At 41.8% G+C, this 23,148-nt stretch overlaps 1 protein-coding gene across 8 annotated transcripts in view; it reads right to left on the bottom strand.

Moving 5' to 3' along the window:
- The window catches only part of SGCD (sarcoglycan delta), a 342,386-nt gene that overhangs the window by 64,894 nt on the left and 254,344 nt on the right, over nt 1-23,148 (bottom strand). For all 8 annotated transcript variants that reach the window (XM_054841867.1, XM_054841870.1, XM_054841873.1 and 5 more), the window contains one exon: nt 9,636-9,737. In XM_054841867.1, the coding sequence (XP_054697842.1) occupies nt 9,636-9,737 (102 nt within the window). The remainder of the gene's footprint in view (nt 1-9,635; nt 9,738-23,148) is intronic.

The following is a 23,148-nucleotide window of genomic DNA, read 5'->3' as shown; positions in this document are numbered from 1 at the left end:
GAGGCATGTGATCTCCCAAAATGAGCACGCACATGGACACAGGACTCCTCACATCAGTCCTCAGCTGCTGTAGGAGCGAATGAGCAAGCCGCTCTGCTCCCTCTCAGCCCTATCTCCTGTCCCACTCTCTGTTTACGTACAGACAACGTAAAACCTTTTGGAGAAAAGGGCGGTATCTGTCCCCATGTTCGTACAGAGACGAGCAGGATGGACTCCTGCTGGTGGGTTCACTCTGCCACGCGCATGCAGTATATGTAGAAATTATAGGGCATAATCCAGCAAAAACCACAACGTACGCCTAACTTTATACATGCGAACAGCCTTACTGATGTCAATGGAATTACTCATGTCTGTAAATTATGGACATAATTAAATATCTGGTTGGACTGAAGCATAGATCAATGATTTATTAACAAGTCAGAAAGCCTATCTCTGTGACTAGATTTATAGCCATTTTAATCACACACATACAGTAGTGTCCTGCACTCCAACGCTGTGCCACTAGCGCTGGCGTGAGACTGTCCCTTCCTGAAAGCACTGGTCAGCATGGGAGTGGATGGCCAGGCACAGCCTCAGATAAACAGAGATCAAAAATAGAGATGTTCCGGCCAGGGAAATGTTAACAGACAAAAAAAAATCTTACTTTTACTTTCAAAAGAAGCAAGTCAGTTTTCCCAAAAGCCTCAACCAATTTGCCCTAAAGGAACAGGAGCAAATTTAGAGTTGTTCTTGTTTTTCCCTGTGTTCTTCTTTCTCCAAATCCAACATCTGTCATTTAGAAGCAGAACAATCACAGAAATTCTTATTACTGGCATCACAACTGGTAAATGAAACCTGTAAGGTCTGGCTTTCCTTTCCTGTTGCAAATCAAAGAACACACAAACTGAACTGGCTGTAAAACCAGTTGTGTGTGCCTGCACTTCCTAATGACAGCACAGTTTGTCTTGTCAAGTGCTGCTTGCCTTACAAAATACATAACCTTGCTTCCAACATAGTTTTGATCCGCTGAAGAGTTGCAGGAGTGTGTGCTGTCCTGTGGTAAGAAGACATGAAGCTCTGCTCTTGAGGCTTCTTGGAAATACCAGAAAAACATTCTTTTTCTTTATAATTGGATCTTGCCACTTGTTTTTTAGTGTTTCCTTTGCCCATTTGTCTCTATCCTCTCTCTATCCATACTGTATAAAGTTTTATTCCTTTTTCATTTTTAGTATTAAGAAGTTGTTTTTACATTTTAGCCTTTCCAAAGCAGCCAGAACCCTGATTGTCAGCAGCGATGTCTAGACATAGTAAATCCTTCAACTCAAGGCCTTTGCCCTTGAGAGAGAGAAATGCAGCCGTACACGACTGCACACGTTTTTCCCTGAGCACTTTCAGGTGCTTTGTAAGGCTTACTTCTTTCTGGGGCTACAGCTTGTTAAGGTGAAATTTGGATCAACTTTTGGACTGAGAATTCAAGGCTACTCTACGAATGCATTCAATCCCACGGGCTGGTTCAGGTCAGCTGTAGTCAACTACCAGCACAGCTTCTCTTTTAACAGTAATACCTGTCCGGCAATACAAGTAAGCAACAGAAATCCCATAATCAGTAAGCGTGACTGATGTGTCCCGCACTCACGAATCCCCCAGTAAACCCCCTATGCTTTTTTATTTTATTATTTAATGTAAGATTGAACATAGGAAAATAAGGACGATGTACAGTTCCTGAAGGTTTACAAGCCTGTAGGAATACTGAGAGGCTGTAATAAATGGCTAATTAGGAAAAAAGAGCTTCACAGCAGCTTCCCAGTTAATTCAGAGAGGTAGCATGCAAATTCGTGATGCCAAAGCCAAGCTGAAATAACAGACATTAGAAGTGTGGTGCATGCCCAAGGAAGGCAACAAACTGCCTGCCAAATTTATTCAGCTCAGCCATTTTTTCTTTCAATTTTATAATCAATAATTCCATGTCTTTTCTTCTTCCTTTTGGGGGAAGAAACCACATCAACTGTTTATTCTATTCTTTTAGGTTCTAGTGCCTGCACTCCTGTCTCAAGGTTTGCCACAGCTGAAAACATGCTGCTAGCTGATTTGCAACATTTCCATGGAAATACAGCCCCACCACAAAACTCAGCCCCACCGTCTTCCTCTTCACGGCTGAAATCCAAACGATTTCTGGGATCATGGCAAAACTGCAATGCAAAAGCTTAGAGACCACAGAGCACCCAGCCTTAACCCAGCAGCTCACTTTGAGCTGGGATGCACATCACTTGTTTTTATGAGCGCAGAGTCCAGCTGCAGATGTTTAAAACAAAGAGGAGAAGGGAATCGGATCAGAACAGCAAAGCAAACGCATGATCTCCTTACACAACCAGCTCAACCAGAGAAATTTCACCTGTCAAAGGGAAAAAGTCGACAAATTTGGGAGATCATTTAGGAAATTCTCCATCTCTTCATATTTGGCTCTGGAGCTGTTAACTAGTCTGCATCAGCTCCATGCCCAAACTCCCTCCCTAGAAGGTGAAAACTACTGACAATAAAGTGCTTATTCAGCTTATGGGCTCAGCTACTTCTGCAATGACCACCATATCAGGTTTTCTGGACACAAAATCTCCCCTGATGTTAGGGTAAGAAAGTACAAACCCATCGTTCCCAGAGTTAGTTCAGAGGTGTGCCCATGACGAAAATATAGACAAAAGCCGAGGCAGGTAGCCCACTTGGCACAGCTGATTGACTCTAATAGGTGTTGATTACACTGCTCATATTGCATGAAATTAAAAAGCTTACAAATGTTATGAGCCATTACCCTTCCATTTAAGAGAGCTTATGACAAGTTAGCAACATTTAATGAAACCCTTTTCAAAATGCCATAGGCAGCCTCCACGAGATTTGGCTTTGAAATGCAACTTGTGGAGTTATTTCAAAAAGTTTGTTTACTTCAGAGCTTCCTCTCTTGCTCTTCTTCAGGATACTCGGATTTTGCAGCTGGTGGGATACTTCAGTTCCCTGTTGTGCTCTCAGTGTGCAGCACATAACACCAGCTCATTAGACAAACAACAGGGGACAGGCAAAGCAAGATTTAATTCTGGTGTTATTGGAAGTACCTCTTCAGCCAGCCAACAAAATTTTCTTAAAAATTCAAAGACTTCTGGCCAATTTTACTATGAAGGTAAAGGGAAATGTTTTCATAGTTGCTGTAAAATTTACTTAAACTTCCACCTTTTTAGCACACTGGAAATACCAGAGAGCCACTAACTGCCCCCAAAGCACTGGGGCAACCAGGGTTCAGTCTGAAGTAGGCTCTCTGGATTTTATTGCTTAAGAATGAAATTTATTAAGAGGAGAGCAGGTCAATTTTATAAATCCCACTGGACACTCACAGCCTACCGCCGTACGCGGACTCAAATGTGCTTTGGATGGCGATGGCAAGAATATCTGTGCATCAGGTGAAAGTGCTTCTGCCAAAATGATGCCTTTTGCAACTTGCTTGCCTGCTTCTGTTTATTTTTACTGTTTGTCCTGCTGACTGCCAGCTCTCCTCTCAGTTGATAGCTGTCAAGCACGCAAGACTCAAACTGACCAAAGTGAGAGAGACATTTATAGCAATAGTACACTGGCGCAGAATCTAACGACAAGGCATCTGGAGTGATGCCACAACAAATGCTTAACAAACCCTATAGGGAGAATATGAGATGGCCAGGAACGGCTGCAAGCTTTCTTTTGTTGGCAGTGCCATCACTAGCAACTTTGTTCTTTTTTAAAATTATTAGGGCTTTTAAACAATATTTTAACATCTGCTGCCAAAAATCAAGCAAGAAGCAGTAAGCTATGAAGATGTAGTTAGAGGAAGTTAGTTATTGTGCTTCAGAAGTCGACCTTGGATAGTGTGAATTTTTTCTACCCAAAGCTACAACAGCAGCTGAACTGTCCCAAAAGCAAATGTCAGGAGACCAACATCTCCACGAGCTGCTGAGAGCTCTTACAGGCTCATTCGTATCATAATGTGCAAAAAAGACGATTCTCTCATCTTTGAAGAACTGCTTACTAAGGGAATAGTTAAATGCTGGGAGGAGTAACGGCCAAAGAGGTGGTGGGAGTGCGCAGGGACTGATAAGTGACAGCAGCACGGTGAGACAAACTTCATTTCCACCCTGCGATGGTTTCAGTGAGCGTGCTGAAATCCTTAAGCACTTTGCTAGATCAAATCATCAGGAACTAATTCAATATCCTTTTATTGCTCTGTAAACTCTGACAAAGGAAGAAAAGGAATTATTCTGTCTCCTTCCTCAAAAACTAGCAGCCTTCTTTCATGCTACCTATCTGAGCCTTTACTGAAAGCTAGATTTCTACTACACAGTTTGAGCATCATACAAAGTTGCAATTATCTTGCCATCTGCATTGCCTTTCCTCATGGGTGAATGGTGCCTCTTAATCCAAATTAGTATGTTATATTGTTTATAAATATGTATTTATAGCTATGAGGCAGGTATGCCCCATTGTGGGCACATGTCATTGTTTAATCCGCATACATGTTTTATTGTTTTTCAGGGCATATTTTTAGCTTTGAGGCAGGTAGACCTGCAGAGCAAGTAATACATAAGAATACGTCCATTATGGAACTGTTTCTGTGCTTTAAAATTATACCACTCTTCTTCCAGATCTGAACATAGTGAGACAAGTACATTGGCAAAATAATTATTTATCACTCTTAAAAGCTTCCTTTAAAATTTCTATCATTCAAATACTGGCTGGGGAAAATGTAAAATACAGACAAGCATATTTTATGCACTTGCTAGTCTAGCTTTTATGCTGATGAGAACTTACTAACACCAGTAAAGGGAATAGCAGTTATCAGCCCTAATTCACAACTGTGATTTTTTTTTAGACCAAACAGATGCCCTTGCAGAATCACAGCCAAGTGTTAATGACAGGCCCAGTCCTTTTTCCACTGTAGTCACTAGTTATTTCGTATGGCTTCAAATGAGACCAGGTTTGCTCCAATGCTCCAAGCCAGCGTGCTGCTCTCAGTGAGACATTCATTGCCACAAGGAGCAAGATAGGGACCTCTAACATCACCCAAAGAAAGGAAAATACAAAAAAAGACACTGTACTTTGCCTCAGGCTTTTTTCTTTGATGTATAGGATTCTTCTTTTAAATTCTTTTTTCAGTTGATTAAAAATAACGTGAAGCAGACCTTCACCATGAAGCTGGCTAAATACACTAAGAGATCTCTTGTAAAAGACATTTAAAATCTCCTCAAAATCTGTTCAGTGAATTTTGCCATCACTTATACCTGTGCAATAACAGAATAGCTTGGAGCTGCCCCCAGTAGCAGAGGACAGACAAGAAGGGTTGGTGCCCATGTTTAGCTATGTGTTCCCAGACCCCATCAGCAGGAGAGTCTGCAAGAGAGCTGAATGGCCAGGAGCCCAGTCAAGAGCTTTATAGTGTAAAAAAATCTGTCAGGCAAATCCATACTCTTGTCTTTCAAAGGATTCAGGGTAAGAAAATTTAAGCCCAGGTGTAAACATCTGCAAACTGATGTTTATTTTTTCTATCTATGCACTTGAAATGAACATTGAAAGGGCAAAACCATCCTAATCCTATCATGGCAATGTCTTTCTCTGCTTCCTAAAGCTTAGATTATCATCTCATTGGTTGTCACACAGCTCCTGAGAGAAGTAATTCACTTGATTTTCCTGTGTAATCACAGCACGGGATTTTATTTCTGTTGTTACTGGAACGGAAAATGCACATAGCCACTTCTCTCTCTTGCCCCTTTTAAGTTACTTACAGGCCTGGATGTGGTAAGCTTCAAAACACCTCAACTCCACTAAGAAAGCTAAAGCTGTGCTTACGGTAAGTTTTAAGCAACCTGCTTGTTAGCAGCTCTTCTCAACAAAGGCAGGAAAATTTCCAGCTTTAAATTTCTATTCAAATTGAGGCAATGAAGACTGAAGACCACAAAACTGTGCCATTGCTTTCCAGCACATAAAATTAACAATTTGTGCTGCTGCGTGCAACTTTCAGTCAAAGTTTGTCTGATTTATAAACAAGCAGATGGTTCACACGATAGTCCACAATAAATTACAACAGTTAGAAAGACAGCTACATTTTGAGAGTGACAGTACAGCTGAGCTACAGATGGGTTTATAGATGACCCTTCCAATTTTTAATAATCTCCATAATTTATGTGCAAGTAAAGAAATGCGAGGATTCCTAATGCACCTTCTTGACTAAGTACAAATCACTTTTATTTACACAGGCAATGCTTCATGGTCCAGTTAACTTCTTAATTAAAGGCAGCAAGATGCTCGTGTTCCATGCAAGTGGCATGGAAAATACTGTTTAGTGTGCAATATGTTCAGCTGGGAGTTTAAGATGCTCTGATCACTCCTGGAAAATGCATCTATCTCATTTCTTTACAACAAGACTACAAGGGTGCAAACACTGCTACCACCAGTTACTATTCATTAATCTCCAGATAAACTTTAGGCTCATACAGTAACAAGGTTATTTTTATCTGCAAGCTCTGGTGCTTAGAAATAGGCTTCTAACCCAGGAGACACTACAGAGTATTACTGAGCCAGGAAGCAACAGGAACAGAGACTCTTGTTATATGAAGAGAGAGGGATTTGGGGGGCCACTCTTGAATGGGCGATGGAAAAGGAACGTGAACCTGGAGGGTGTCATTCCCCAGACAGGAGGCAGCAGTGAGGCAGAAACAAACAGGCTGGAAGCAGCTTTAAGAAGCCAGTTCAAGTCAGGGATTTTAACGGCCACTTCTCCTGCATGGAACTGAACCACTTCAGTCTAATCCTTCCGCTAACATTTTTGAAAGGACTCCCAGAAAGATGCCTTTGTTGGGCTGCCATCAATTGCATGCCACAGTACAACAGATTCGGTTCTTCCTGCTTGCAGTTTCAGTTGCAATGAGTTACCCACCGAAAGGAGCACAGCTAAATGCAACTGCTCTGTTTGGAAGGTGATGGAGGAGGCAGTACCTACTAGAGCTCGTTAAGGCACAAATTACAGAAGCTCAGCAGTTCCCACACAGCCAGTCTCTTGGGATAACATTTGAGGGCTTTTCCTCCTCTCTAAACCTTGGTCTTCCCTTCCTGCCAAATTAATTTGAAAAAGAAATCCACTTTTATAAGTGGAAATCTAAAACTATCTTTAAACCAGAAGGCACAGCTCCTAGGAAAGCAAGTCTGTGTGTACTTTTAATTACCACCTTCCTGGGACTTAAGAGATGCAGCAGAGAAGAGGCACCAGTGACAAATTCAGGCTTTCCAGAATTATCACAATTCATGTTTTGGAGATATTTTGGTAGGGATTGCCCAGCTCTGCCCACAGCAGGGCAGCAGAGTGGCGTGGGAAGCAGCGCTGCAGAGACACATGAGTGGGAAAACCCACGCCGTGGAGGTCACGGGACTGCAGCCACTCACACAAAAATCAATTCTTCCCCTGCCATTTCCACCCAGCACCAACGCTCCTTCATCTACTACACAGAACGATAATGAAATTAATCTTTTTAAAAAATGAAAGTCTTCTACAAATGACCAGCATCTGAAAGTCTTTTGAACTTTATATAAAACCCATTATCTATTACTGTCCACAACTCTTAGGTTGTTTAATTAAACAAATGAAAAATATTATGCCAGCTTATTTCTGGGATGTTCTTTACTGTTATTTGTCATATTATTTCTGTTACACTTTGCATATTTAGAGCTGCATTATGCGCTTCTGAAAACCCAGAGAAGATTACTATGGAATTAGTGTGGATGTTCATCTGTACTACTGAGTGCTGAGTTTGCACTTTATTCTAGCAACATTCATCAAGTTCAGGAATTGCTTCCTGCCAAGAGAATTCTGGGTCACACTACTGTTCTTTAAAAAAATACAGTGTTCATTATTTAATAATATTTTTAAATATTCCATAACTATCATCCTTTTGCAACTCTTTCATTTGCTTACAAGAGGCCAAATTCACGCATAGCACAAGAAAGGAGGGGTTGATTGAAATCAATAGTATTGTCCCTGTTGTCCCCAGCCCAACAGTAATTCCAGCATTATTGTGAGCAACCTGAAAGCCAGCACAGGCTATTCCAGTTTAACTCCACTGAGAAGTCAGAGAAAATATATATACATGGTTTACATAACTATATAGTTAATATAGTGTCCAGAATCTGTGGAAGCCAGCAGGGATGCTCCAACTAACTAGGCTGTAGATCAGACCTTCTGGCTTCCAACTAGATCCTTCTCTGGCTAACAGCAAAAATAATCCTGGAGGTGGGATAGTGCAAGGAACACATACAAAGGCCTTACTTTATATTTCTTGTTCCTTGCATTCATTACACTGTCAATAGTGTGGAAACCAGTTTCATAACCTCAAGAAGGGGACACCTTTGTCCCCCCTGGCATGTTAAAATGTAGATCAATATGATAATATGTAAACAGTAAACTCCCCACTAGCAAGAAGTCATTCTCAGTTCTCTTAGTAATCAAATATTATTTCCAGTAATCTAACTAGAGAAAAAGAAATGTAAGCAGCAATTTGTCATTCTATTTATCAAACTGAGTGCTGTACCTTTTCCACACATTTTCCGTTACAAAGTGTATGACGTGTAAGGTTCTGCAGTTCTGTTTTAATTCAGGGACGAAAACATTTATAGATATGAACATTTTCTCATTAACTTTTCTTCCTAAATGATTATGCTTGTTCAAATCAATTCCTAGCCATCGTACAGAGGTTACAACCTTCAATTATTAAATCGGATATTGTACTGGATGTTGTGTTGATTATGCTACAAGTTCCAATTTCTACAAGACCACTGAAATGCTGAAATAAAGGGATGTTAACTTTATTTAATTAGCTATCTGCCGTTGTTATCAAAATGGAAGGTTTGTATCTGACTCAAATTAACACTTTGGATCAGGAAACAAGATAGATGACATCTTCTGAGAAGAATCCTGGAAACTCTTTATATTTCAGTTATTTTAAAGCTGCTCAGGACAAACAAGATTGCATTAGAAAGAGCAAAAGTCACTGACAGTCAATGAAGTGCTGCTATGAAAATGCTATTTCAATCACACTCGGCTGCTTTCTCATTTTCAGTTGTTAACATCCTTGCCACTTTTGTCAAGCAGTCTCTCTTAGCAGCATTGAATTTTAACTGCACATAATTTTAAAACACAACGTGAAATAGGACTGAGCACATAATATGGGTTTATTGTGCCAGCTAACAACAGGTCAGGCCCTTGTGCCAAGGCATCACCTCTCTGCAGAAAAGGAGGAACTGGTTAAACATGAGCTGGATTTCACAACTGCCTGCCATCCTTCTACCTTGGAAACATTAGGTATCTCACTTGAGGGTTGTTTATGATTTATCTCAAACGGAGACAAAAAGACAATGTGAATTCTCAGAGATTCTGGAGGCATTTTAACTACAAACTAAACCCATGCGTATCAACCTTGCAAATGCCCAGAGGATACAGTATCCGGATGAGGTACCCAAAGGACACCCACTGTCTCCCCAAATTACATTTGTATACAGTAGCCAGGGTAATTTATCCAATAACCTCGCCACCCTGACACTGCATGGTTTCTTACAGTTAGGGCTGCAGAAACTTGTTTATTCCTTCCCCAACAACTTACTGGTCTTGACCGGATTTCTTTGGCGTAGAGAGGTTTCAAGAATTCTGAATCTCCTTCGAGCTTTAGACCCTTTTCCGTGATTCTCAGGTTCCCCATTCCATCCTAAAACACAGAGAAAAAGAAACCACCCCATTAGTTACAATTACTAAATTCACCATGCTGCTGATCAGTGATTTTTTTTTTCCTCCATCAAGGAGAACATGTAAAGCACTGGGAGGCACTAGAGAATGCAATTACTCATGTTATCCTTTTAGCTCTGTTTCTGTGGAAAAAAATTTCTATTCAGAGCAATCTGCAATGCCCCCCAGTAAACCATTTACACAGATGAAAGATGTTCTTTTAAGCTAGTCATCTCTACTCAAAGAGACGCAGCAATGCTCTGTGTTAACAGGAAACTATTCACTGTAATATTCACCGGCTGCCTGTATATTAATATACCTTCTCATTCATAGCAAATCCATATAAAGACTATGTGATTAATTCTACTGAACTCCATATAGAGAATATGTGATTAATTCCACTGAACCGACAAAATAAGGCTTGGCTGTGTAGGAGTATTGCAATAAAATGTGGTAGGGAACTTGACCCCTGTTATTTGGGGAAATCTCTGCAAAACGGGGACTCCTTGGTGGGGTTTCTTTAGGGCTGTCAGCCCTTACAGCAAAAAGATGTGGAAACCTGTTGATTAGTTTCAAGTCGCACAGTCTTTCCTCTGCTTTCAATATGGTTAAGATGCTAAACAACTTTACTGGAATATACATTTATGCAAATATTTGCTCTGGGAGAAGTAACCACACAACAGGGATATCTTTCCAACAGACTGCTCTCCTGCCTTGGGCTAACTCCTGACTTTTGTCTCCCACCATGATCAGGTCAGGATTGGAGCCCTCGCTCTTCTCCTTGCACAGCCCAGGCACATCCCAGCAATCTGAACCTCTATATCCAAATGTTTGGGTCTCCTGAGTCATTCTCCTGCCCTTCAAACAACCATTGCAAAGTCCACTGGCCAGGCATTAAGTGACTGATGTAACATGCCTTTCTGTCCTCTCCTCATTCGGATTTCACAGTTGCAGCTCTCAGTCCTTACCCTCTCCCCAGCCCTGCTCCAGGCTTCCCCAGTCCCCACCGATCCCTGCGCTTCAATAACAAAAATCTTCTTGACAAATGGTATGAAGTGTTGGCTGCAGGCCTCCAGCGGATGACTGCAAATAGTCCATTTTCTTTAGAAATTGTTTAGTTATGTGTGTCCAAGATGTAATGAAACATCTGACAAAACATAATAGCAAACAAAATATATGTCAAAATTTTATATGAGTTTTTCATATGGTTTTTATGCAATAAGACAGGTATACGGATACAATGGCACAGAGCAGAATTGGACCAAACTATATTTCACCTTTAACTTGTGAAAGTCGTAACTTTTACTAAGATGAGAGATTTAGGTTCATTTAGGCTATAACTGCTTAGAAAGGTGTGTGTATGCATAAGAAACACGATGTGGGGAGGGAATTGCAAAGGTAAATCTATAATCAAAATACATCAAATGCATGGTATTATTTCTAAGATTCAGGGTGATTGTCAAAGTCTGCAAGGATTGAGGTAAGTTGTTTTTTTTTTTTTTCCTGGGAAAAAGATGGTCTGAAGAATAGCTTTTTAGCATAAATTTGACTGACATCACTAGGATTTGAGACTGATGCTAGCAAAAGCTATGTCTCCACATGTATAACTTAAGATTGGGAAATGACCAAGAGTTGGGTAGTCAAGAACAGGCATGACAATCCTCAAAAATACCCCTTAAGGATTCTTTCCACCTGTTTGGTTTTTGGGGTTTTTTTCCCCATTTCTTCAGGCTAGAGAAGGAGGATGATGACGCTATATGATGCCTCGGGCCTCCAAGATAAGGCAGCATACAATCATCACAAGAGCTACAATAGCTGGAGCTTGGCGTGGGGAGGACATTGCAATGAGGGACACACACATCAGCACTCAGAACAACAGGATTCATGTTACAGTGAGAGAGATGTTGAAACCAAGGGTCATGCAGGCCACAGGATAGCAGGAGTAGTAATTTGGGTGAATTACTGATCTATAAATAGGGACATGCCATACTGACTCCATGGCATCTCACCATGCAATTTAGGGACTCACTGAGGGAGACTGGGCTGCCGCGTTCTCAATTGCTGCTAGGCATGTCCTTAAACATTGAGGTCCAAATCAAAAGAGCCACGTCAGCACCTAACTCACAGTTGTTTCAGGGATTTTAGAGGAAAGGGGTATGAACTTGGGTAGAAGCCCTATGAAGATCAAGAGAGAGAAGACCGGGAAAATCCAGGAAAATCACGTGCATTTGGATATACGTCCTCATGTTTTCTAATCCAGCTGCAAAAAATAAACCACATCTGTCTGCTTTCTCTTCCTCCCATTGTGTGCGCACCTCCAGCACTGCAAGAGGAATCACTGTCACTAAAGGGGAATGGCTGACCATAAAAGATTTGAATGAACTATTGCCAAAAGGCATGAATTTGGAGGGATAAAAATCAAGGACATAGCACGGCTCAGCAGTGCCACTGGTCACTTGCCAGAGGTTCTCCTGTTCCAAGAAGTATCACTCCCAGGGTGTACCCTGCCAAGTAAAGATCATTTTTGCCAGAGCGTGGTGTCTTATGAACAAAGGCAGGCTCAGGAGTGCTGGGCAATAAAATGACTGCTGTCATCTCATTTTGAAATGAAAGCTGTAAGTAAACTTTAAATAGAGATATATGCTGAAAATGCTATTGATTGTTGAAGGGAGGGGAATGAGAGATGGGTCATAAAGTGCCACTTGCTACATTCCTTGTCCCAGGTGTAAAATACTGGTTTATGAATTCTGGGTTGGTGGTGGCACAGAAGGGGTTCATTTATCTCAGGCAAAAGGATGAAGGAAAATGAGTGAAATATGATTATGCTCCAAAGAGTCCAGATTAAATTTTGATAGTGGTATGCTTTGCAATTTGAGTGAGCAGGAACTATTACAGCTATCTGCAGACCCTCACACATTTTGTGCTGCTAAAAAACTCTACATTTTTTTCTCCCTAAAATAGATATTTCAGTAAGGTTACAAGCCCTGAGGGCTTTCACATTGCAGGCTCTTCTCTAGTTTCATTAAGAAAAGTTGTAGGTCATGCAAGCTGGTACGTGCCACATATAGCTGCAAGACTGACCACCTCTGTGCATACACAATCCTGACCACTTCCGGAGATCGCTCCTGAGCTGAGCGGGGCAATACTTTACCAGTAACATGGACCAATGGGTAAAGGGACTTGTCAAGTCAACACTGAAGCTGTGGCAAACCAGCAATTTCCACGGCTCACAACTATATTCTATCCCGAGTAGTGATACAGATCCAGCAATCCACTCTGCTCTTCTCTTGTGAGTTTGTCTTCCTTCCTCTCCTTCAGCCTCTGTCTCCCAAGCGTCCCACACAGGATTTTTAGATATGAAAAACACACATATGGGACATTTAGCTCACAGCTAGCAGGTTCTATACATCTCAAAAGAGGTATCAGGCCTATGGGACAATTACAACCAAAACATGAAGAACACATTTGATTTATATCATTTTATGCAGGTGTATTCTCTTACAAAACCACTGGGTTGGAGAAAAAGAGGCACTTCCCCATGTTATTCTTCTCAACCTTTTATCCTTCCCAGCCTCGGATCCCCACTCACCGTTCTCTCCTCCCGCAGCTGCCAAAACTAATAAAAGCTACACCCACCAGACATTATCTCTTGACTTCCCTGGTCTTTGGGATCGGGATGCAACGCTCAGCACTGACTCTTACCACAATTAACTCTCTGCTGTTCGTGTTTCTCATGATTAAAAATGACAGCTTTTTGTAGTAACAGTCTGGGTGAGCAGGTCAAAAAAACAAGCAAAGGTTGTAATCTGAATTTAAAGTTAACGAGTATCCTGGCCTCTTACAGTACAATCATTAAATCATATTCATTATTATTTCCCATTAGAAAAAATATAAGCAGCTTGCAGAATTATGTAGAGATCCCAAAATACAGATACATTAAAGAGAAATCATTGTATGAAAGACTACCTCGCATGTTGTTTTGGATAAGGCATCTTCATCCTCCCTGAATTACATGGTTTAATAACAAATAAATGTCATACCCTGCTACAGTGAATATATATGAAAGTTCTTATGAAATTTCATGGACCGTGACCTATAAAATGTAGCAGAAAGCTGGCCAGAGTGACAGAGACCATGAGATTTTATTAAACATTGTATCTGTGATTGGTATATATCCTTATCTGCCACTCTATTGCTTGCGAATAAGGAAAAAAAAAACCCCAAGTATTGATTATTTGATACAATGACATCTGACAATCTTTGTTTCTCCTCTTTTTATTAGTAGACTCCTCAGCAGAGAGCAAATGACTTTATTGTGGAGGCACAAACCGCTTTGTGGGAGCTTCCAGGAGGAAAGCCCCAAACAAGAGGCACAGTGTCGGGAACTTTCCATTACCACCTGCTTTGAATTGTTTGGCTTTTTGGTAAGGCATGGTGAAAACTTTCACATCAATTTTATCATCTGCGCCACCTCTCTTTTTATACAATGCCTTGTAATGTGCAGCCATAAAAATTTATGTGCTGTTGCTGACTGCTCTGTGTTGAAAAGGGAGAGGCGATGGTAAAATCCTGAATAACATAAATGTCATTTCAGTGACGCTGAATGAGAAAGAATTTTTTTATTATTATTAGCTTGAGAAGCAGCTCAGCTTAACAACCAATTACAAATGATGGTGTTAAGTGTCAGGGGAAGAGCCCAGCATTGCTGCTATGGGATCACCAAGGCTCCTCTCTGCCTTGTGGTCAGCACCGTGGCTACACACGTGGGTAAAGCCTAGGGTTTTTTTGTTTTCCTTTTTAACAGTCGCGGGTTGCTTTAATTTTTTTTTTTTTTTTTTTTTTAATTGTATGGCTGGTAGCAGGGAGATTCAGTTAGCAGGAAAAGAAAAAACCAGCCAACCCAACCAGAGACACGTAATTGCTGTGGTGAATACCTGGAAGAGGCATTAGCCGCACCAATCCAGACAGCTCACACACAGGAACGGGGTAATTTTCAGTGGTGTCTGCCATCCCCGGGCAGCTTTATTAGATCAGGCTGGGCTCACGCCACAGCTTAATCTAGTCAAGAACCAAGGTGGTGATAACACGTATTCACTGTGGCGCTTCGTGCCAGGATGCTTTGTTCTTTACAAACAATAAATTCAGCCTCAAGCTCCTCTGCGCTTCCTCTGTTCTGGCATTTCTGCACATAGAGGCAAGTTTGCTGTTTACTGAGGTCTTGCTAAGGATTTTAGGGACACTGGGGTTGGGGAACACAGAGAGTTCCAGCTGTCTGCTGGCCACCATCGGCACCGGTGGGTTTTTCCCCCTGCTTTTTCCTGGACCTCCATCCCCTTTAAGTTTGCAGGAGAAAAAACTGTTGGCAAGGTTTGTCTCTGCACAGCAGGTAAGCATTTACTTTTTTACTAGGAATAAACCGAAGTTATGTTTGGCAATGTCCTGTGGGGGAGAATTATCTTTGGAGACTGCTCATGTCAGATGGCTGAAACACCTGATTATCGTTGCTTGTATTATTGATTGCTGTGCTCTGCGTCGCTTCCAGATATGTGCAAGTTATTACACAGCTCAATACATCCAAAGTTAGGGAAAAAATAGCAAATGCAAGTGACCTGTTTTTTTCTTCCCCTACTGGGAAGATTTTTGTGCTGTTCTACCTCTGACTTGACAGTAAATGTTTCCAGATCCCACAGATTTAAGGAAGGTCTGTACAGGTACACATCGTTGTCAGTTCTTCACAGCCTGAAACACCTACTTGCTCTAATAGGATCTGCCCTCCCTCCTTCCCATTTTCTTCAGTTAATTTCTCACCTCAACAAAGATCCCAGTATCCAGCTGTGGATCAGCAGCAATATTTTCCTATGAAAGCCAGGAGAGCCTAAACACCCACCAGCAGCACCAGTCCTATAAAGTTAAAGCTGGTCACACAGCACAGTCCAGAGCAACATATGCTCCAAGGTAAGGAGACAATGTGTGACAGCTTCTTCCTCTGACATAAGGCCTTGTTTTGAGACCTCACCTAGGGACTCAGGTTTGTACGGACAGTAGAGAAAACCAAGCCAATGTAGTGTTACACAGCACATATGATCATACCCCTATATGCACGGATACATGCTCATGCTTTGAAATGCACTGTGAGGTCTCAAGCCCACAACTGGCATTCGTCTCCCTCTTCTTCTTCTACTTATTGACCTCAGATGTCCCTGTCAGATGTCTTACTGGTACTGTTTTCATTTAAAGGTGACTGGCACAGCATAGGATAGCTGTGCTGAGACATCGGTGGGTGAAGGAAGGTGACCCCAAGTGCCTTGCATCACTGCGAGACAGTATATATGCCCTCTCCAGGGAAGGAGGGAGACACAGATGAAGCACAGCTAAAATCTTTGCAGCTAATTGGTGCACTAAAACAACATTATAAATTGCAAGACTAGCAAGCGGCTAACTCGCTGCTCCCTCCAGAAGCTCGTGACAGTCTGTGAGAAGACACCTCTATATAATCTCTGGCGCTGCAGTAATCAGTCACAGGGAGACATGGAGTTGAATGAGCAAAGACCAGCTGCGGGAGCAAACCACTGGAAAATGACCTCCAGAAGCTGCTGTTAAAGTTCTATGAGCTGTGTAGACACTTTTACTTCCTTCCACAGGTGTGAAGTCATTTGCGATACCTACAGGAAAGTCAGGTGGCTACTAACTTACCAAGGAATTACGTACAAGTTGAGGAAAATGACTGCAGACCATTATGGTTTATGTAAAATTCAGCCCAAAACAAGCCTATGCAAAGCTCAGAGCCCTCCTTTTCCAGTGGGAAACTCTTGTTTTTGTGAGTTCCTCTGCATGACTGCAGAAAAAGAGGCAGAAGATGAGAAAAGAGGGTACAATGAGGAGAGAACAAGAACCACGAAGACGTCTCACAGTTATGGCAGTGAGCTACAACGCAGGAAATCTTGACTTCATTCCTGGCAGGCTCACATGCCATGATGGTGTTAGAGACGTCTTCCACACGCACGTTCCCATAGCCCCTTTCCCCTCTATCGATTCCTCCCACACTGGCAGAGCGCTCCTTGGAGCCAATGCCATTTATTATGAAGATTACTTGAAAAGCCTTATGAAGCTGTCATTGAAGGCAAAATAAACTTACGCATTGACTTCAGTGGGAGTTAGGAGAAAAGTCTTAAGCGGGAAGAACAGGATCAAATGCGGTTTTCCAATTACTGTTTCAAATAAGTTACAACTGACCAAAGCAACTAAATCCCATCCCTTGAAACAGTTCCAAACTAGCGCTGGAATAATTTCTAAACAAATCGTTGAGCCAGAGCTTGAAGAAAGCTCAGCTCAGGATTTACTGCATATTGCTGGAACTACTTTGGGCAGGAGGTATTTCTTTTCAAAGCAAACTGCTAGTGAGTTTACTCAAAGTATGATCATGTGTGGCACAACAAAACCAGGACTTCTCTGAAATAAGCCATCCCATCCGAGAGTACATTTTTGCAGGGAAAAAGATTAGCAGACCGTTTGGGGAAATGATTATGAATCCCAACATTGTTACTACAACAAAACCATCATATGCAGAATTCCTCTAGGGTAATAATTTCCCTTTCCATTGGTACAGCAGGGAAGAGATCAAAATTTGCCTTTCACGCCTCCCAACTCCCTGTTGTGGAGCACTTTGGCACTGAAGCATTATAAAATGAGCCATGTTCTCTTGAGCGTTTTTCCGCTTTTTTGCTCCAACACAAATAGTAAGGCTTCACATCTTATCATCAACATATATTCCAAATGCGTCCCTTGAATTCTCCATCTTTTTCAGTCTAGCTCATTACCATAATTATGCTAACTAGAAGGGAAAAGTCCTATCCTGCAGAAATTTGTGCTCACTCAGAAGTGGAAAAAAGATTCTTATACTCGTAGGAACAAGTACTCTTATAATGCAGCAATTTAATAATAAAATCAGCACAGAAATTCACTGTACAGTTCAAGGGGTTTCAGAAACAGGTTTTATAAATTATGGTCTAATACTCCTGAATTATAATAGTCTGTCAATCACCAAGTGGAGAGAATAAACACTTCATTTTTTTAAACTACAAAGATTTTGGACACAACATCCTCTGTGGCATGGCTCCTCCACATTACACCGAGGCTGAACTGAACTCATGCGTCTTTATATTGTTGGAAGAAGTTTCCAGGGAGAAGGAAGATTTGGGTTTTTTTCCTTTCGCTATCTTAGTGGATCCCTTTTGTGTTCCGTACTTACACTCTAAAGTAAGATTTTTCTGACTAATCCAGCATTTAGCAATTCCCCCCAGCCAGCAATGAAGCTGGCAGATTAAGGACTGACAGTGTGAAAAGGAAAGTATCACGTCTCACGCGGCGTTTCTGAAGGTGAGCTCTTGAAAATGGGGCCAATTATTGGGTCATTTTTCTCTGATGTGAACGTGCCAAAACAACTCAGGGGCACTAATTAGAGCATAATACCAGGTCTGTTCAAAGAAATAAGGCTCGCACAAACATGCTCTGGTTTCAAACCCCTGTTCAAGATCCACACCAATACTCAAGATGGCAAAACCACTAGCGCAGGTGGAGGGAGACCGAGCAGGGCTGTGGCCGCCCTCCAAGCCCTGTCTGTAAGGCACATTTGAGGATCCCATCTCAGCAGACTGATTTACAGGCTTCGGGGAAACTCGGGGGAGACGCCTGTTGCACTGACCTTCTCAAAAACCCACCGCACCTGCATTATATACTCGCTGCTATGGCAACATCAGCCTCCGAAGGTAGGATAATCACGATGCGAATCCATATTTTCAGTTGCTTCGTTTACTCTCCTCTACTATTATCTCCTCTGTTTCCAAAAGCCAGGAGAAAACAGGGTGGATGGGGAGGAGTATTTTCAATGCACCTCAATTAATCACTGCTGAGCCCGGATTCAGCTAATATTAGGCATTTAAGTGATGAGCCTGCATTTGGAAGATAATCACCCTGTGCTACCTCTGCAGTCGGGGGAGAGAAAATGGCAACGGAGTCCACCTAGCACCCAAATCACTCCCTGGAAGTGCTCCTTCCTGGCTTGTGGAGCTCCTCCAAGGTGACTTGGGCATCTTTTCTGGATGCCTGTAGGTAACTGGGATAAACATAGACCTCAGTAGTGTGCAACAGGATTCAAACAGAAAATAAATGGGTTGATAGGCAAAACAATAAACAGATATCATGAAATAAAATATATTTCAAAAATGTGATTCCAACTATACCAATGTAGAGTTGCTTCAGGGATTATTTTAATGATTTTTTTTTTTAATCAAGACTCATACTTTCAGTAAGAGATAGGAGATTGGGCACATTCAATTTATTTGCACAGGTAGGTAAAAAGAAATTTGCTTTAAAATCAAATTCACTGTGTTAAGAGGAATCCATAGTCCCCTTGTTAAGAAGCTGCCCTCATGGCTAAGGAAACACCACAGAATTTTTATAGCTGTATTTGTCAAAAAAAATATATGATTTAGGTCTTCCACTATCAGAATATACTGAAAAATAATTTAAACTGTCTTCCAGACTTATCTACAGTGTGTATATGACATTGTTGTTAGCAAGGGAGGCTCTGGAGACAGCAAAGAAATGAGAGAACTGAAAGCGCTGCTCCCAAAGAGACTGAAATAAGTATATTGCTTCTATTGCTTTTTGAACAATTGCCAGCAAATAATTATTCATAGAAGAAAATATATGGGTATGTTTAGGGTCCCTCGCCACCGCAAATGGTGGGCAAAGAATGAGATCAGATCTGTGGAGTGCATCCACTGATTTCAAATAGCTCCATCAATTTACACCCACTCGGTACCTGGCCCCAGAGCAAAGAGGTAGGAAATGGAGGGCTTCTGCAAAACGCCTGCGGCTGCCAGGCTGCAGTGGCAGTCGTGCAGGCAGGATGCTGCAGCTGCTGGTCACGGCACGTGCAGGAAACCCTGGCACGCACCCACTGCACCTTGTTGGGGGGGACGGATGCACAGCCAAAAGCAGCTGAACCCCCATGGCTTGCCCTGACGCTCTGTGATGGGCTGCGACTGCCCAGGAGCAGCTATGGGGGACCGGAGGATAAGCAGCAGTTTCATTACTTGTCACCTTTTACTCCTCCCCAGACTCCCAGCAGCAAAATATTTAGCAGGAGAATGTACGTGCTCTCACATCCGTGCATGGCACACGCTATACCGCATGCATGCTCACACACGTGAACACCGTCTTAGGGGAAACTGAGGCACAAAGTCAGGCATCCACCGGCAGCCACATGAGAAAGCTGTGTTAAAGGAAGAGCTCCCAAGGTTTCTCTCTAGCAACTTGTTGTGACACAGCACTGCAGCTAAGAAACTATATATATCCTGCTCCTAAGAAACAACAGGTTAATTTTAGCAGCTTTCAAATGCCAACAATTCCGACTTCAGATCCTCTCTCTTCTCCCTGTGGTTTGAATTCCTCTGCCTCCTTGCCAGACGATGCATTATGCTTAATGCCCCCTGTCTTCTTCACAACTTTTTAGTGCACATTCAAAAGTGTTTGCTAGAATAAAAATAATGATCATTACACAGCAAGGGAACTAGGAGCTCGCTAGTCATCAACCCGAGCCCAGAAGCATCCTGCAAGACGGCGCTTCCTGACATAATTTCCAAAATTATCATCAGGGTAGTTTATACTTCTTGAACCGTGAAGTAACTGGAAAACATTGAGATAATTTTCCTACTATTTACTTTTTGAGGAAAATAAAGGCAAAATGGCATTTTTTCATATCTAGAACCCATGCGTGGGCTGTTTTTAATTTCAAATTATTTACTGAGTGGGTGCTTACTGAGTCATAGGGGACTTTTGCCAGATGCCAAGAGATTCTCTTGGAAGTCAGGAGTATAATATTATGTGCGTGAAAATCAGGCGGTTATCTGAAATAGCCAAGAATCACATGCAAAAATATACAACTGGCATTGGCAAACTACAGCAGAGCAAGACACAACACCTTTTTTTAATACTTTCTTAAACCGAGAGTCTTAAAGTCAAGTCACGGGAAAGTGATTGCTTGTACCGCACTGTGGCCTTTAGAGAACTATACAGCTCTGTGTGTCACCTCACAGAAATATGCTTATTTGGGGATATTAGCATTTCTTCCTTCTTCTGCTCCTTTCTAAAGCATGACACCAGCAGGAACAAATTAAATGACTCACAATCTGCATACGTATTTATTTATTTATTTATTTATCTGCTGTGTGTAACCTCACCTCAGCTTTTTATTTTTTTTTTTTTTAACAGCACCAAGACCATCTAAATAATGAAATCTTTTAAAAACAAAGTGTTTCAGATCTGGATTTCCTTTATTGTGAGCCACATTTGAACCTTCTGCCAGGCCACGTGCATTCTGGAGGTGAGCTCCTCCTGGACACAGCTTTGCAGCAACACCAGCATGAGTAAGAAGCGATGCCCACTACCTCCAACCTGGCAGGAGCAAAGGTGAGCAGAGCAAGTGACGCCGTCAATTTAAACATGTTATATTCTCCAGAATATGGAGAAAATGGATGTCTGCAAGGTTTGCCAGAAGCCCCTGGTTATGCTCCCTAGGAACTTTGCAAAGAAAATAAACAAGTGGCAGGAGGAGGATGCAGCCCTCGCTGGGAGTGGCTGCCTGGTCCCATGGGGCAGCCCTGACCGGCTCTCAGCACGCTTGTGTGCTTGCAGCACGTGGGGAGACGGTAGCCAGGGCCAAGCCACGTTAAAATAATGTTAAAATAATGAACTTGGTGAAATGCTTAAGATCAGCGAGCGCTGCTCGTTGGAAGTGCACCGGTAAGCAGCTCCTCCATGCAGCCTTTCGTAGGCAGAGTCGGGCTGGCTCAGAGGCAGCAAGAGGCGACCGAGCTCTCCATCACAGTCCAGACAGGGCTCCGAGGGTAACCGAGACTCTTCTTACAGCTTTTTAGCCATTTTGGCAACCTGTGCTTGTTACTGCCTGGATAAGACTTGTCTTTCTGACAGAAGAACCACCGGGGGATAATGACACATAATCACTAACCAACGCGCTTGGTTAGGGACCAAAAATGCTTGAGAAGGAATTTTTATCCCTTAAAAGAACACAAAGCATAGAGCAAAAAACGCCAAGGCAAACTTTTGTATTTCCCTTTGGCTAAGCATCCAGAGCCTGTCTTCAGACTGCCCGAAGCCACGAGATTTCCTTCCCTCTGCGCTGAGGCTGCACGTCCGCAGCTTTGCCTGGGACATGGCTGTGACGCCGGGGCAGGAGCTCTGCATCGCTGTTACCTCCTCCCCTTCCCATCCACCTAAATCCTAAAGCCTAAGATTTCTCTCCCTTCTTTTGGCTTTCATCACTGACCTACCTGACAACTGTAGTGAATTTAATCTCAAAACACTCAGGGATATAGGGCAAAAAATATTTTTCCCAGGCTACAGATAAAGAATGTAGTTTCAGGGAGCTTAAATGACTCTACGGGACATTTTGGTGACCGGAGGAAATTTAGAACCTTATGATAAATTTCGGATATTAATGTAAGAATAAAGTCACACTGCTAGAAGCAATATCTTATTGACAAAACTGCTAGAAAGTTGCAAAGGTAATAAACAAGAAATTGAGATGGATTACTGGTGATATGCTTTTGAATGTATTATTCAATGCCAGCTGTCGGATACCTTGTGAAGTCCTTATAAACCTGGGGAAAATACTGCACCTATAAATATCTTTCTTGAATGGGACTATTAATGAGAGTTGCTACACTAAGTGTGGTCAGTGATCTCGTTATCAAGGGAGAGGTATTAATACAAGTGTTGTAGTTTATTATTCTAATTGGTTATTTCAAGTCTATATTGACACTATAAGAAACGTGCAGTTTATAGCTATAGCTACGGCTACAGAGCATGGCTATTTTCTCACTCAAGGTGTATTAAAAAAATAATTTCTTTTCCTTTCAGTTATTAGTGGGGCCTTAAAGACTCTAGTAGTCTTGGCAATCAGTGCAATATACTGCGTATTTCTAGGAAATCCTCGAAAAATATCTAAAATTCCTAACATGGGGAATGGGACCGGCTCACAGGAAGACACTCCTCTGGGATGTTCACTGTTTAATCAAACAATTTCTAAGTTATGAAATGTCTGACAAAAATTTCTTACTTTAACTAGTGTTCCAAGCTTCTGTAGTCTGTAGGGGACATTCCTTAGAAAACTGTGTTTATTCCTCAAATGCTTACAGATTATGTCATAATGTTTATATCCAACATTTGTTACCAAATGCAAGCAGCAAATGCTGCAGATCAAAATGCTGCAAGGCTTTGTCAGAAGTTCTAGAATTTGTTAAAATACAAGACATTGCCGAAGTACAGCATACTTCTATTAAATGAAAAACTATTTAAATATTTGCTAGTCG

Source organism: Grus americana, chromosome 14 (genome assembly GCF_028858705.1).
Source record: "Grus americana isolate bGruAme1 chromosome 14, bGruAme1.mat, whole genome shotgun sequence".
Classification (NCBI taxonomy): Eukaryota; Metazoa; Chordata; class Aves; order Gruiformes; family Gruidae; genus Grus; species Grus americana.
This window is presented reverse-complemented; position numbering and strand designations above follow the sequence as displayed.